Raw genomic sequence first — 17257 nt, 5'->3', positions numbered from 1 at the left:
TTTGTTAGGAGCTACCAACAAAACTGCAAACAATTTTTTGATTCTGAATCTTCATCCATTTTAATGACCCTGTTCAGCATTCTCCAAATTTCAACTGAGATAATTGACAAGTCAGTAGAAGTCCCAATGAAAGCTACCAATTTGCTAATGAAATGTGTTATGAAAACAACAGACTCCATTTTCCTAAAAAAAGAAAAAAAAATAAAAAATGAGAAACTGTATACTTGATGGAACATGTATAACCTCTGTTACATAGGTACTTTAATCAGGGCCCAACTGTAGTTTTAAAAAAGTGTGAAGCAGTCTTGGAAGATTATAATGCCTTTCAATCTTGAGTGAGAACTGCCAGTAGGAGTTTTCTATTTCTCTTCCAAATGGGGAAAAATACTTGCATTTGCTCACTTACCCGTAAGTGCTGAAAAGCATGAATGCTGTATGGAAGATCTAGAACTTTTGTACAGTCTGGCTGCTGCAGGTCTGGAGGCACTGGTGTCTTTGTGTCTATATAGTCTTCAGGGCTGAGGATGTAATAACATAACACAGCAGACTGCAGATTAAAATACTGCTGAAGCTCCTAAGAGACAGTATGGTAGCTGATATAGAGAGTACACTGATTTAATCATTACAGAAATCCCCTGTTAGGGCACATTAGCCCATTTCGGTTGTATTCCCAGATTTCAATTGTACTGGGATGTCATGACTATAGGATAAAGTAAATAAATTTGTCTGCTTTACGAAAATACCAAAATTTGGATAGCCTCCAAAATGTGTCAGGGTCAACCTAGTGTATCACTGCTATGCTTAATGTTGTATCTGCCAGGCAAATGGCAATGCATGCAGACTCTTCAACTGAAACAAACAAACCAATCCCAAATACAGACTATGAGAAGTCCAAATGAAGGTGTATGACGATAAAATTGATCTTTTCCCACTTGAAGTACTCATGTGAATATGATAAAAAAATCAACTAAAACAAAACAGTCATTCCTGAAGATGAATTACCAATGAAGCTGAATGTCAAGTACACTGGCTGCTCATCCTTCACTTTGTAAACAGGGACAAAATATGACCAGAAAGTTCAACAGCTTGGTAATCAATAGAATTTCATTCATATTTAAGTCAAGACAGTATCCACTAAAATAAATAACTAGCTCAAAACACTGAAAGCACAATCAAGCAAATTTAACTCCCTTCTACATGACATATTTCACTTTAATTCATATGTCTGGTTGTATCAGTACAAAGTAACAGTGGTACAATGGGAAGAGAAAGGAAAAGTTTCAGGGCAGGGCTAGCATAGGTATTTTGGGGGAAACAGTTTTTGTATGTTGCACCTACTCACAACTAGCGGCAGACGTTGTTTCAATTTTATTCCACAGTAACACAAAACCTGCCATTTAAAAAGGAAGTCAGCGCTAGTAATTTTTCACTTGTGTTTAGAGGTACTGTTGATTTCTTTTCATTCAGTAAAAATCTTAGGATATAAAGCACGTTATTAAAGCATCTTATTACCGGATATCTTTGCTCTCTAAGGTGATGTATGTGCCATCATACAGATCTAGGTCCCCCAGAGGCACCTTTGCTTTAATGCAGTCTGGATCTTCTTTATTATGTCTTTGTTCCAGCCCTGTGTCTCTGTCCTCATTTTCCTCTATATGAATCTTTTGAGCAACTAACTGTTTCTGTAGGGAAAAAAAAAGGAAATACAAGCATATAACAGCAATGAAAGCAAAAGCTATAATGATTACAATTCACCAATCCCACTTTTTCCTTAAAACAAAGTTCATTTGAAAAAAATCTAAAAAATTCTCCTTAAATTTTGGGAATACTTCGTTATCTTTTATAAGATCTGTAAGCCTTTTTTGGATTTAGATGGCATATAAATGCTTTCATTAAAGGTAATGCAACTTGAATGAGCCCTTAGTTCTTCTGTTTGCCTAAAAAGTGGGCTAGTAGCATTCCAAATCCATGGCCATTTAGGAAAAGAAGAAATGGTTGCTAAAAGTTAATCAATTTTTCACATTTGGCCCCCTTTTTTTCCACTGTAAGACCTTGTGGAAATAACATGAGGCATTGCAACAAATCATCATCATCATCAACCAGTCAGCATGCTAAGTACAACTGAACATGAGTACGTGTGAATAGTACTGTACATGAATACCTGTGAAATGAGAAAACCTGCATTTTTAATTAAACCCAAACACATTTGATTACATGCTACTGTGAAACAATAGAGGTACATATACTGGTAGCAATTTGTACAAGAATTTTACAAGCTACCATAGGTAACTTGTCCAGAAAGTCATTTGTGTACCACAAGTTGGACATTAGTGATTTCCACACTCACGACCCATGCCCCAAAAAGCTTGCAAGTATTATTCTATCCACAGCTAAAATGTCCATCACCACAGAAAAAAATATACTCTGATGAGAAAGACTGCCTGAATCAGCCAGTCACACCAGGAGCAGTCCTGCTTATTTTCCTTTCTCCTACTTTACCCATTCACCTAAAGCTACCTCTGGTGTTCATCTAGCTTTCCACTTAGTTATCCCAATCTGATAAAACCAAAGCTGGCACAAGAAAGGGGTGCATGGCCAGAAGGGCTGTGAGCTGTTTGCTTACCTAATCCCTATTATATTTAAACTTCAGTTTATGAGTTTGAAGTTCATTAAAGCCCTTTTCAAAAGCGTAGTCTCAGACCCCTTTTTAATAAGTGGGTTGCAGAAAAACAGATGATTTGCTTTGTGTTCTTCTGAAATACAGCACAACAGAATCTAGTAACTTTATCTAAAAATGTTAAGATTTATGGCTAACAACAGGGAATGATACAACTGGAGACCAGTTAGGCAAACTTGAGGCAAAATATTCTTGAGATTTAAAAAAATTTCTCATCCTTTCATTGTAGGAGAACTTTGCCAATAAGAAATTATTTTTAAAACTAAAATTATCTATACAAAACTATCTAAAACTATTACTAAAGTATTACTATAAAGTATATGGAAAAAAAAAATCTCTATTTTCAGAATTAGTTAGTACTTAAATGTTATGCTTTACCTCCAGTTCTTTGAGGTAGTTAACTGTTGTTTCTTGTCTCATTAGTATTACCAAATCATGTGGGTTTCTCAAGTTCATTGGTGAATCCACCTGCAAGACATTTTAACAGTCCATCATGTAAGATATTAATCTAATTACAGTGATTTTAAAATAAGGTAATTATGTTCATTCAATCACACTTTGTCTGTTCAGAGGTTTTCTGTCCAGTCAACAATCATAATATGTCCATTATGAAAATCCATACCTTAAACAACGTAATTTCAGAGTCAAATTCAACTCATGCTTTAACTTTAAACCTATTTGAATTAAATCAGGCACATAAGTCCTAAGCATAAGAGGCAAATAAATTTCCACAACAAACATTACTAACTAAGAGTACTTGCTGCTGAAATACCTAATATCTTAAAATGCAATCAAAGAAACTTATATTGTTTTGTTACTTTAAAATTCCTCCAACCACATCCCTCAAAAGGCATAGAGTAGTTCAGCTTCAACTCCTCTGTGAAACTAATTTAACACACTGGCCTACCATTAGCATCTACTGCCTTCAGGATTAATGTGCAAAGGAACAAAATCAAGAGGGAAGCAGGGGAAGACTGAAAACTCTGTTACAGAAGACCATGCTACAGCTTCCATAGCTATGCACAGGAGTTCCCAGCTCCATGATGGACATTAGAGGCAGGTCACAGATAGAGCAGTTACACATCAGCCCCTAGCCAGGCTATGGCACTTCACCCTAGCCCTGTCCTCAGGCCAAACTCTGCTGTCTTGCTGGGTGGGGAAAGTCCCTACAGTGGAGAAGATGGTGAAGCAGCAGCTGAGCTGATGCAAAGGCTCACTTCCAGGCTTGCAGCCCTGTTCCCTCCCATGTGTCAGTGTGAGAGCAGTACACTTGGCTGCACACCAGCTGCGGTGATCACCAGGATCTCTGGGAAACTAACCCAAACTCAGGAGCAGAACAGAATGTAACTCACTCCTGGTTGTTTTGTCTGAACTAGTAAACTAAATTGATTTATGAAGGATTCAATGAACATGAGAACAGAAACAAGGAAATAGGAATATATGATGACAGGATTAACAGACAAGGTGACAAGGACAGCAACATCTCACACTTTTAATGTGACTTTTAGATGGTCTACATCAGGATGTTTTTCCTGGATCTGCTCAGTTTCCATTCAAGCTTTCAGGATACAGAACCAGCTGCTGCATGACGATGTGAGCACTTACCCATTTGTTAGCACTGATACCTCTAAATGGGCTGTCCACTGCCATGACATCTGTGCAAATTTGGTGACATTACAATTAAATGGAAAAGTCTGCCATACATACAGGTGCAGAAGATCCTCCTGGGCTACAGTTCTTCCTTTTTTGTCACCTTTCCAAATAGCTTGGACAAATTTCTGTTACACTCTCTTCCTGCAGAGAACTCCATCTCCAGCATATTTTCTGGTCATCCTAATGTGCCCTGTCAATGGCCTACACCTGAGGCTGTACTCTCTTGGTTGTGAGTCAAATAAGAAGCTCAAATCTACTTCCTTTGGACTACTGACTGTGAAGTCTACATTTGTTGCAAGATTCTTGACTGAGTAAGGACCTTGTCCTCTGAGATATAAACACTTGTTCCTTTTACTAAACCCCAAAATGGTTTTGGCTAAATTTGGCTTAGTATTCTTTTCCAAAGCAAAAGCTTCTTTTAGTATGAAGCCATTTTGATGAGTGGCTGCCTATACAGTCCAAACAGTTATATAAAAAACTAATTTTCTTCCTTAGCAAATTAATTCTTTTATATCACCGGATGAATAGAAAATAATAGGTGCTACTGACACTAATCCATTTTCACACTGTGAATTTGGAGATTCTGGATTCAACTGTTGCAAATAAAGGATGATCAAGTATTCACCATGATGGCAGACAAGAACAGAAAATACAATTTCAAAAAAATGTAATGATTTTGTTAGTTGAAGTCTACAGCATTTTATTCATGGCCATAGTTCCTATTTCCTCCTATGGGCCCCACCTCACTTTGAATTGGCTGCACACAAAGACGGAGTTATGCACTGAATGTAGCACTGGTTTATGCCTCACTTGCTGAAGAAACTACTACAGTATGTGCAAATGAATGAGAGATTAATTTGCAAAGAAAATAAGTTTCACTGTGTTTAAAGCACTTCATCACCCATTCCAAAATAGCACTGCTCATCTGACATCTAAAGGCCACTTGCATGATTCTACACAGTCACTGAGGGAAAAGTCAACTATCAGCTCCACTTTCAGTGATGAACAGCATCTGGGCATTTTTGGAGAAAGTTATGCAGGCATCACCAATTAGAAAACCTTAGTCTGAAAGATGAAGGATCTTGGCTTACCATCTATTCAGAAATGGAATGATATTCAGGGTCGCCTTCTGTTTTTAACTTTTGGTAAGACAGTCTCATGAGAGGTCTGAATTTAGTATTGGAAAATTTGGAGATTTGGAGTGGGACTAGCAGCCTAGTGTGTGTGGGTTGACAGGAAAGCAATGCAGTAAGCACCACACTCCCATCAACTATCATCGTGCAGCAGAAACCAAAGTTTCAATAATCAAACAGCAATATCACTGAATTAATTCATAGTTATGGCAATCTACCAGAAACTCATTCCAGTGAAGGATATTTTTCTTTAGTCTTCAGATTTTCCCTTCCACATCTGACTCAGTTGGTCACCAGCAAATGAGTACTTTTTAATAACAGCAGAATCCTTCAGCCCAGTAGAAAGTTAACCTTAGCAGTGTGTAAACACAAAGCTCCTAACACAGAATTTTAGTAGCTGCACTGGGTTTGCATGGCAAGGGGTGCCTTCTGTGAGAAGCTGCCAGAAGCTTCCCCAACACTGAAGACTTCAGCTGGCTCCAAGACAGATTTGCTGCTGGCCAAGGCTGAGCCCATCAGTGACTGTGGTAGTGCTGCTGTTGTAACACATTTAAGAAGGGAAAAGAAGTTATTGTGGCCAAAAAAAGCGTGAGAATATGCAATATAAACAGCCCTGTAGATACCAAAGTCAGTGGAGAAGGTGCTCCAGGTGCCAGAGCAGAGATTTCCCAGCAGCCTGTTGTGAACAGCACGATGAAGCAGGCTGTCCTCTGCAGCCCATCAGGGAGCAGAGACCCACGTGCAGCCTAGGGGGGACCTCACACCACAGCAGGTGGATACCCAAAGGAGGTTGTGAACCTCTGGGAAGCCCACACTGGAGCAGGATTTTTGGCAGGACCTGTGGCCCTTCCCAGGGACCCACATCGGAGCAGCCTGTTCCTGAAGGATAGCACCTTGTGGGAGAAACCCTGAGCTGGAACAGTTTGTGACAGCCCACGAGAAGGAACTGGAGTTGTTCATGCAGGACTTTCTCCTATGGAAAGGACATCACACTGGAGCACAGTAAGGAATTCTTCCTTGGAGGAAGCTGTGGTAAAATCACTCTGTGGTGAACTGACTACAACACCCATTCTTCATCCTCCTGTACCACCCGGGGGAAGGAGGTAGGGAATCAGGAATAAGGTTAAGTCCAGAAAGAAGAAGATGGGTTGGGGAAAGGTATTTTTAAGATTTGCTTGTATTTCTCATTACCCTACGCTGATCTGATGTGTAACAAATTAGCTGATTTCCTCAAGCTGAGTCTGTTCTGCCTGTGGTGGTAACTGCTGAGTGATCTCTCCCTGTCCTTATCCAAACTCTTGAGCTTTCTCTTGTATTTTCTCTCCCATGTGCAGCTGAGGAGTGATAAAGCAGCTTTGGTGGGCCCCTGGTAAGCTCTTCATCACCCCCTTCTCCGTAGTGACAGACAGATGGCTTTTGAACTGAAACTTATTCATCTCAGATCCAGTCAGCAACACTGTGAAGACTTACAGTTCATTATCCAGGTTTTTACAACATCCATCCCTACATCAAACACATTTTCTTCACAGTGCCAGCCATTTCTACAGTAGGAAAAAGACAAAGCTGACGTACTGAGGTATGAAGAGCACCAATACTGTATTTGCTATTGAGGGCAGTAGTGACACCTCATGAAGAATACAGTGAGTAAGCTGCAAACAAAGGTTTACATCTGCATAACTTGCACAGCACAGATATGAGTAGCAGCAGTTATAAATATAAGTGGGAAGCAGGATGTGCTGAAATCAGGAGGACACGCTTGAAGCCCTGCAGGGCTTGTCACATGGATGCTCACACTTCCCTCATGCTGCTTGTGCTCAAGTTCCACCTGGCATCTTCCTGCTTTCCTGTGCAGCCAAACCAAGAAAATTATACCCTGAATAAAACCACAAAATAGCTCACAATTTTCTGCTGCATATTGAGATTCAAAGAGAAGGCAACAAACCCCAAAGATTTGGAAAAGCCCTCAGAGTTTCACTCACCTGTCAAATAATTCTTTAGTCAGAAATACCATAGTCCAAATAAAAGATACATGATGGATATCTAGAGATGCTCTGGATTATGCCCCTTCCTTCCCACAACAAGACTCTAGGCAGCTTTCAGAGGATACTGGTTACACTCAGACTCATGTCATGCTTGTGCTCTTATAAACCCTTGCCACCTTCACCCCTCCATGCAAAGTCTATTGTGCCTTGTCATCTGATTTGGGACTCAGACAAGTAAAAAATATACAGATATTGTGACTTGGATCATGTTTTTCAAAATGTAAGCAACTCTCTATAAGGCTCCTCTGGGATGAAACAGAACAGATGCCAACCTACACAGCAAACACAGCCTCATGGTGTGGAGAGTTGAGACTCCTGCACCAGAACAGATGCTTTGTCCAACTTACTCATTTTTAACTCAAAGTGTTAAAACGTTGATGGTAAAGCACCACATTCATTTACTCTTCCTCCAAAGTGCTGAAACAGTGACATGCAAGATGAAGTGCTCGAAATGCAAGAATTTGACTTCAATTCCAACACAGTAAACAGGGGAAAAAAAGTTGCGCTGAAAAGCTTTCTTTGAACCTTTGACAGCTACTGTAGTTACACTGCAGAAAGCCTGCCAGTAAAACACTTTTAGAATAAGTGTTCTCTGTTCAACTTTGCCCAAAGGTGAAAGTTTCTTTATAAAGCACAGTTCGAATTTATTCCCTGTCACAAAGTACACCAAGAGCCTGATTCAGCAAGAAATACACAGAATTTGTGTAATGAAAAAAGACACTGAGTTGAATCAAACCCTGAAGTTTTAGAGTCTCCTATGTTACCTCCATATATCAAAGTCTCTCAGCAATTAAACTTGCAAGTTTTGCCAAACCTTCCAGCATATTTTTCCCAACAATCCAGTTACATTGCACCAGGAAGTAATTTTTTTTTAAATAAAGGTCGATAAATGCCTCAGTCAAATATTCTTAAGTAAAGATTTTTTTTTAAGTACTGTGGAAACCCCACAGTTAACTGAGGCACAGGCACACCAAAATCAGAACAGCTGTTAGTGCCTCTGCACATCCTAAAAGCATTATACTACATGCAGAAGGCAGATTATTAGAGAAAGAAGCTGAAAACACATGGTATCAAATGATGGCATACAGAAAAATGGGCTCCCCATATTTGTTTTTTAGGCAGTGGATGTTTTGTCACTGTACAAAATAAAGGCAATTCCTCCTCCAACAGGCTGGAATGTCCTGCAGTCTTGAGGGGGAGCCAAGGATCTGAAAACTGGTGCTTGTCTTTTGGTATATTCTCGCTGTCTTGAGATACTTTACACTCCAACATGACTCTACATGGCATTTCTGAGGAAGCCATGAAAAAAATCTGTACAGGTTTCAGTGCAAGATAAACTACAAAACTGGAAAATAAATTCTTTGACTCATCCAAATGATGAATAGGCAGTGTCAGAAGATACTTGTTCCAAGACTGTCGCTACAAAATTCACACAGAAAAATGATGTTGAAATGAGTTTTTCTAAGTATTGAGCCATTTAAAAGCTTACGGCTGCAGAATCTGTTAGCAAACAGCACTAGATATTTTGCTATTATTACTAGCTGTGCTACAGGGAAAACACAAATTCTAAACTCTTGTAGCACTTCAGAAATAAAACCTAACAAAGTTGCAGTACAACTGAATAGCTCTGCTCAACTGAGATCACACAAGCTATGAATATCCTAGGTAACAGATCCAAATACACCAAAAGGAAACAAGACTTTACTTGGAACACTCCAGTGTGTGTCCAATGTGTTGGCAGTCATATTTAAGGGTACAAATTCCCAATCAGTATATTCCAGGTAAGCCTTATATTCTTCAGTAGCCATATGCTCAGCTGAATCAAAACAAGAGACGGAGAGATCATTTCAGATTATATCTGTAATGAGCAAGTACTTTTTTTCATAAAAGCAGACTGTTTCTTGATAGTCTGCTCACCGCCAAATCCTAAAAATTTCAAGTGTTCTAATATTGAAAACACAGACAGCAAGACTAATTATTAGACTTACAAGATACCTAAAAAAGATGAAACCTGATCAGTAACTTCGTCAGCAAATGAACAACATGAAAACCCATTTTTCTGTTAAACTTTGAGGGAAATTACTTTATCCAGCAGTGTATTTTTAAAGCATGCAGTAACAGCGGATTTCAGAGTCTTGCTGACTTTGCTCTTTTGGGCTTTGGTGGGGTCTTCATACCAACATGTGCTTGGGCCAATTCCAAGGCTACTCTTCAGCTGTGAAGTTCACAATACAGGGAAGGCATTCCAGGCACAAAGTGTAACTCTCACCACAGAATAGCCAGTTTTAAACAGTGGATTCATTTCATCTTTTCAGATTGTCCAACCCGTATTTTAAAGGTGACCAAAAACAGTAAATCAAATCGTGGGGATCCTAAGAGAAACAGGACCTGGGAACACACAGTGTCCAGAGGACAAAGGCTGTATGAAAACCAGAGCTGAGGAATGAGCAGGACATGCCAACACATGGTCAGAGCCACTGCTAGAGCACTCTGGCCTTACAGCCTGAACCGCCTCGGCATGTATTACCATGCTCAGCTAAATCCAGACATCTTTGCACTAAAGCTTTTCTGTCAGCAGTCAAAATCTGGGCATAAGATTACCTGCTGGAGTGTGGCAGCTGTGAGGGGCACAGCCCCCAACTGCAGCTCAGCAGTCTTTGGGATCTGCCTCTTAGCTCGTCCACATCAGATGCAAATCTCTGACTGCTGAGGTGAGAGCAGTGGAAGCTACTTCTCTACCACTGCTCCACTGAATGAAACATTTGCATTTCTGATGCCACATATGGGCTATCACAAGGCCTATTTTTATAAGTTCAGATCTAGTCATAATGTTCACAGTGATACAAACATACATAGGCTGTTCTCCCCTGGGAGCATGCAGTGCTGGTCAAGTGCAGTTCTAAATGCCTACCTGGGACAAGGACATTAACCAACTCAGCCATTCACAAAACATTCAGGTACAAAAACTTCTTATACACTTAGGTAAAGGCAGAAAATTTAAAGAGATTTTTTTTAAACTACTATTTTTCATAGCACATGAAGGCCTATGGTGCTCTGGTGGCCAAGAGAGGTTTTAAACCAGAACAAGTTTTCCTTTTCTTGAGGAAAACCTTACATATGCCTCAGAACTATTCTGCTTCAGCTCATGACCCTATGGATAGGATAACATCTAATAAACTACAAAACATTCAAATCAACCAGCCCAGATGTCTTTGCACACCCTCATAAGGAGGGACTGACAACTGTTTTGGGGAAAGCATGACTCCACCTTACACACCTCAGTAGAAATGAACAATTTTTTTGGTGTATGAGTGTGTAGGGTTTTTTGTTTTCTTGTTTTCATTGTTGGTTTTTTGTCTTTTTTATTTGGCTGCACTAGAATTTCAGCTTTCCTTAAGTTTGGATGGCTGCTTTTCCTGTATTCTTGAGCACATGAACCACTGTCTGTTACCATACATGTGCACTCAGATGCCAGACAGAGTAATGCATTAACTAACTCTAAAGCCATCCATGAATCAGCTTGCCTTGCTGCTGCTTGAGGTGCACTCACACTCAAGTCTGCAGCCAAATGAACAACTGGTAGGTACTGTCTCTCCTCTCTACTGCACTAAGCCAGAGTGAAGCACACTACAGCACTGCAGGAAGTTCAGATCTCACAGGCATTGAGCAGCTGGTAGTCTTAGTTCCAAATAAGTTAGCCAGCATTACTCTTTGTCTCTCCAGGTCACCTCTCACAGAACTTCAAAACACGTGACAACACATTAAAATGAAAACAACTTTCTGCCAACTCTTGCCAGGGGCTCTTTGCTCCTGACAACACTCTCCCAATCCTGCTTTGGATCATCTGCCTGGAAAGTTTCTGTGCTTCATTTAGTTTAATTATTCTGACCTAGCTTCTTCAGCATTTACAGCAGTCCACAAAAAGGCAGCCCTTGAGTCCCCACTAGCTTGCTCAGTTTTCATCACCTCCATCAAGGCATCTCTAGAAAGACCCCACCTCTGCTCTCATCTGTCAGGTTGCTGAGCCATGGTAGCAGCTGGTCCTCATCGTTAAAGCCATGAATGATGTATCCTGCACTGAATTTAATCTGACAAGTGTCTGTCCTCTCTTTATGCTGTTTCTCTCTTCTCTTGAAGTACACTAGTATTTCTGCAGAGAGACTAGCTTCCCTACTGGCAGACAAGCACTGTCTAAAATCAGTTATATATTAGCCTGAACTTTATACTGTGAGTTGTGAAATGGCTTATAAACATGTGCACTGAGCAGATATAATCTCATTAAAGAGAGATGATTACTTAGTCTCTGGTTTTGCAAGATCACACACTTGAAGGTAGACTCAGACTAAAAGAAGAACATGAACTGATCCAGAGAATGATGCCTTTGATCTCAAAACCAGCTACTATAGCAACAGATACAACTTGATGGCTTTTTTTTTTTTTGATGGCTGAGATACTGAAATGTTATATGCACTGCTAGTAATTTGTTTTGTCATTTAGAAATGCTCACTAGAAGCTTGAAAAACAGTGCCTACTTAGCAAGTACTCCTGTTTACTAGATGAGATTTTGCTGATATATGGAAAATTGTTCAGTCTGTGTTAATTTTGCCACTGCTGCCAGGTTTTTCTACCACTAGGAAATCAAGTCTGAGCCAGGGTACACCTGTGGTCTTGTGTCACAGAAAAGTGAATCTCACGTTAATGCTTGAATATAGTCTCATATTAAATGCTTGCATCCTTGCTGCACTCCAAGGAGAAACAGCTAAGAGATTTTAGGTCAATAACGTATAACAATCTCACCTTTCTTCCCTCAAACACATTCTAGCAACTATATTTTGTATTTAGGTCAGGATCTGCGATTCCTGCTGTCAGCTCCTCATCCACAGGTTCTACACTTGGTAACAAGGAAAACAAAGCTCACAGCAGCAAACTCAAAGCTACAAGGAAGTCAGTTGTCTCTGGCCCTCATCTGCATTTCCACTGATAGTGGCTCATTTAGCAGTAGGAATGTCTGGGTCTTGCTACCAATGAAGTTTTCCCTACCTCTTTATTATATAGGCTTTATTCAGATAAACTGAAGTAGACTATGTGAAGACCAAGCCTGTACCTCTCTAAAAAGCTGGTAATCTTTGAAGATGCATTTCAGACTTTAAGAATGCTAGTATTTCCAAAATTAAATAATATAAAAGCTGATTAATATCACCACTCTTTGCCACCAGCAGCCACTTCTAGTTAGAGACTGCTGTGCTGGAGGCATTGCAATGAACAGAGCAAGGTCCAACAGTGGCTGACCACCAGCAACATCCCTCAGGGATCAATACCAATTGTTACTAACACAACTCTTTACTACTGACGGTGACAAAAAAGAACCATAAGCTCAGTGTCATCTGCAATGGCCATTGCAGGGCTGCAGCAAGACAAGGTGGCGGAGAATGGGCTGGCAGGGACCTGTCTCATGAAGTCAATAACAGCAGCCACAAGCCCATGGGATGAAATAGCCCCATGCAACAGGAAAGGCTGGGGCTGAATGAAAAACAACTTTCCAGAAATGGCATTTGGGCTCTGGTGCGGAGAACACTGGTGTGAAGCAGCTGCGAGCCCTCACAGCTGAGGCAGCCAACTGCACCCTGGGCTGCAGCAGCAAGGCTGGAGGCCACTGGGCAAGGGGCATGATCAGCCCCTCCACCAGGCACCATGTGAAGGCCCCTGTCCCCACTCTGAGGGCCAGCAAAGCCCACTTGAGCTGGTGAGGGCCCTGGAGCACATAACATGCAGAGGTTTCCACTGCCAATGAATCACAGAGTCTCTCAAGTCAGAATGGACCCATTAGTTCTCATGATACGTAACAACGAAGAATACTCTGCAGAACTAAAGCAGAGGAATGCTCTGCAGTGGAGTTGGAGGCCTTTGTCCTGTTAATAAGTTGTTGGTATTAGGTGGAGAGCTTAAATATTTTGGAATATTGTGATTCTGCCAATTAACTGATAAATCCCTTATGGATCCTCCAAGTGCTGCTGGGCTCTTGCCTGAACTCGGACATATTTGGTGCTGTGACAACTTCCCTGGGGAGCCTGTTCCAGTGACTGACCAACCTGTTGGTTGAAGAACCTTTTCCTAATGTCCAGTCTGAACTTGCCCTGGTACAGCTTCATTCCATTTCCTCATGTTCTCTCACCAGTCACCAGAGAGAGGAGATCAGCACCTACCCCTCCACTGCTCTGCTTGAGGAAGTTGTAGGCTTGGATGAGGTTTCCTCAGAACTAGGCTAAAGGAGCTCAGTGACCTTAGCTGCTTCTTGTAAGTCTTACCCTTGAGAGCTTCCATCCTCCTGGTTGCTCTCCTCTGGGAGGGCACACAGTCTAAGAGTTTAATGTCCTTATCCTGAGGCTCCCAAAACTGCATGCAACACCCAAGGTGTGAATGCACCAGTGCAGTGGAGAGTAGAACAACAATTCCTGCCTGTTGCTGGACAGGTGGAGACTGTCACTGTCCTGTTAACTACAGGACCACTGCGACATTTTGGCACTTCAAACAACATTGGAGTTCACTAAAAAACTTGTCCAGTGATTCCCCAAGACACAAGAAAGTGGAAAAAATGAAATTCGGAAGCGCCATGCAGAGTTTGCCATAGCAATAACCACAAATTTAAATATTATTTTCATGAGAGCCAGGAACATGACAGCAACAGATGCCAAAATACACCTAATTACAAAAAACTCACTGGACAATTTGCAGCACAACATTCCAAGTATTGAAGAATCTGGCTTCTCATAGTCCAAGTAATAACATATTTATAATGGGAATTTCCTTGCTGGAGATGGCTGAATTAATTTTGACCATGCAAGTAAGAGAAGCTGTTCCACAGATACTATTTTCTCACCTCACCTACAGGCTTTGAGAACTTGACAGAGGGAACACCCGAATACTCCCGGCTTACAAAGCATTTGTAATAGAAAAGACTAATGCATAGCAATGGTATAGTGGAAGCTTCTACCTGTACCTTCAGTTAGCTGACATAATGAAATTCCATTCCTTAAAATAAGTAATGAATTTAGCTAATAGGATTTTCAAGCCATTCTATCTAATTGGATTTTTTCCAGGTCACAGCTGCCTTTCATGCAATAATCAAAGTCAACACCTGGCCCAAATTTTATAGTATACACAGATGCTTCCAGACCATTATCATATACTTGCACTACTTCCCCCTATGTTAAGTGAGAAAAAGAGATAAGATAGCACTGGAAGTGGTGTCATTAATTGATTTATTATTAATGAGGGTGTTAGAGTGCCTGGATCTACCCAGACAGCCGAAGTGCCCAAGAACCATAAAGTCAGCAGGAGTTTCCTGCAGAGAAAAGTCTGCTCCACCTGTCTGAGGACCTCAATGCATTTTGCCATGAAAACCCGACTAAAAATCCTCACAAACGGAAGCTGATAATGGACATTCATGTCCCCAATCTTTTGTACAGCGATCAGCTCTTCCACTCCAGAGGGAAACAGACAGACCTGACACAAAAGTAAGTTTCTAGTACTGCTCCCTTTACAACAAAGAGGAAAGCACACAACTAAGAAAAGGCTATGAGATACATATCGACTCTTTCAAGACGCTTAGTAAATGTGAGGCACAGCCCACTATCAAAATAAGGCATTCTGACTAAACCTCCAGGGCGTGCGTGCGCTCCTGGCCCGAGCACACGCGCCACCGCTTCTTTCCTACTTCCAGCAGGAAGGAAAAGCGGCCGGGTCGGGTGCGGCTGGATGTGAAAAATCGCAAACTCACTGACATCTCTCCCCGGCGGGCAGCCCGGGGGTGCCGGGCCGGCCCCGCTGGGTCCCGGTTTTGGGCCGGGCCGCGGTGCCGCTGCTTCCCCACCAGAACGGGACCCGGCCTCGTGCCGGAGCCTCCCCGGGAGCGGCTCCCGGCAGGAGCCGCCGCTGCTTCGAACAGAGCTCCAGCCGAAATCCATCCTCGCCTCACCCCGACCCACCGAGCGCCCCTCCCCGCTGCCTCGCCCCGGGGCTCCGGCGGGTTCGAGCCACGTTTCACAAGCGACGCCAGCTCGCTGCGGGAGCCCCCCGTGCCGGGGCCGCGGAGCGACCGGCAGCGCCGCCGGCTGCTGCAGCGGCTACGAGAAGAGGCTACGAGAAGAGGCAGGGCCGAGCAGCGCCGTGCCCCGCAGCTCGGGGCACACCTGGGCTACGGGCGAGCGACGGCGCGGGCAGGGGCTCTCCGTGCCTCCGCAGCCGGGTGCGCAGCGCCCCGCGTCCCTCGGGCCGCTCACCTGCTGCTGGATCTTCCCGTCCTCGGTGACCACCCAGTGGGTGGTGGCAGCGGCGGGCCGCGTCCCCGAGGCCAGCAGCGAGCACAGGCCCAGGGCCCAGCCGGAGAAGACCCACACCCGCCCCAGCCCGCCCCGCCCGGACGCTCCAGCCGCCGCCATCTTCCCCAATCCCGGCCTGCTCGCACCCTCCGGAAGCGGAACGGCCGCCGCCGCCATTTTGGGAGCGGGCGGTGCCGCGCGCTCGGCCCGGTGCGGCCGCGCCGGGGGCGGGCCCGGCTCGGTGCCCGGCTCGGTGCCGGAGCCGCCGGCCGGAGCGCTCTCGGTGCCGGAGCAGCCCCGGGCCGAGGGGCGGCACGGCAGCGGGGCGCGGCCCTGGAGCGCCGTTAGAGCACCGCGCACCGGCTGCTCCGCGCGGGGAGCCGGGCCCGCCCAACGGCGCCTTCCGCAGCCCCGGCAGCCGCCGGTAACGGCCGCGCTGCTGGCCCGAGCTCCCGGCCGGCCGTAAATGCTAACAAGCGCCCTGTGGCGACACGCCGAACGCTTCCATTTAAAGGAGGTCATTTTTGTCCGGGGCACTGGAACGTTTGCCACGACAGCTCGAGGGAGCGACTTTGTGCCCAGCGCAACGCCAGCCGTACCGGCAACAATGCACACACAGTTAATGCCAGCCTTCCCAGAGCTGGATAAAGGGAGCTCTGAAGGCCCTTCTAATGCTTTTCAGTTACACAGCAAAACCCGAACTTTTCTTGTCCTGTTCTGGTTGACAGTAAATACCAACCCAGCAGTGGGAGGAAGCCTGTTTCCCCAGTACAGAGAGAAATCTAAAAGCTGCCATGTTCAAATGTTCGTTCAATCTTTCTGCAGTCCCACTTTGGGAACAACAAACTTCCCAGCGCCTATTAAACAGCATTGGTTTGCAACTCAAACTCATTAAGTGGAAATAAAACAAGTTTACAACATGATGTGCCAGTGGTTTAACAGATTTGGTTTCAATCAGCCTAGAGGAAATATTGCACAAATACAGTTCCTTACTGCTGCCAGTTTTCAACTCAGGTGTATTAGGTTCCACAAAAAACCCTAGGCTGCCCTTCCAAGTGGCTCTTGCTTTATTATAAATGCCAGGAAAATCCACAAATGTCAGAGATTTATATCCAAAAAGGAGGCAGAGGAGTCCTGTAACTTTATTCCAGTAAGAGGAGAGAGTCCACTGAGGCACAGCTGTGGAGTTTTGGGATTTTGGAGGGTGCAGGCTCCTTTTATCCTAAACTGGCTGCATGTTGCCCTCTTCCTTTCCCCACTGGCTGAGGCACCAGGAAGGTGCAGCCTTCCCAAACTGCCTTGCACATATTCCTCCCTTGAGCCTACCATTTTATCCCAAAACTCAAAAACTCAGGCTTGTACAGACCCTTGTCTGTTTCAGGAGCCAGGCTGTCCGGGCTCTGCAACAAACCTGCTGCCCAAAGTTAGGAGAGA

The 17257-nt window shown here is 43.5% G+C and overlaps 1 protein-coding gene across 3 annotated transcripts in view; it reads right to left on the bottom strand.

The window, feature by feature from the left end:
* The window catches only part of TTC17 (tetratricopeptide repeat domain 17), a 55771-nt gene extending 39756 nt beyond the window's left edge, over positions 1–16015 (bottom strand). For all 3 annotated transcript variants that reach the window (XM_021533219.4, XM_021533221.4, XM_085580223.1), the window contains exons 1-4: positions 15785–16015; positions 3056–3145; positions 1513–1682; positions 407–518 (exon numbers count right to left, since the gene is read on the bottom strand). In XM_021533219.4, the coding sequence (XP_021388894.2) occupies positions 407–518; positions 1513–1682; positions 3056–3145; positions 15785–16000 (588 nt within the window). In that variant the 5' untranslated portion in view covers positions 16001–16015. The remainder of the gene's footprint in view (positions 1–406; positions 519–1512; positions 1683–3055; positions 3146–15784) is intronic.
* Between the last annotated feature and the right edge of the window lie 1242 nt (positions 16016–17257).

This window comes from Lonchura striata, chromosome 5 (genome assembly GCF_050655825.1).
Source record: "Lonchura striata isolate lonStrDom1 chromosome 5, ASM5065582v1, whole genome shotgun sequence".
In the NCBI taxonomy this organism is placed as follows: Eukaryota; Metazoa; Chordata; class Aves; order Passeriformes; family Estrildidae; genus Lonchura; species Lonchura striata.
The sequence above is the reverse complement of the archived record's forward strand: the minus strand, read 5'-3'. Positions and strand labels throughout refer to the sequence as shown.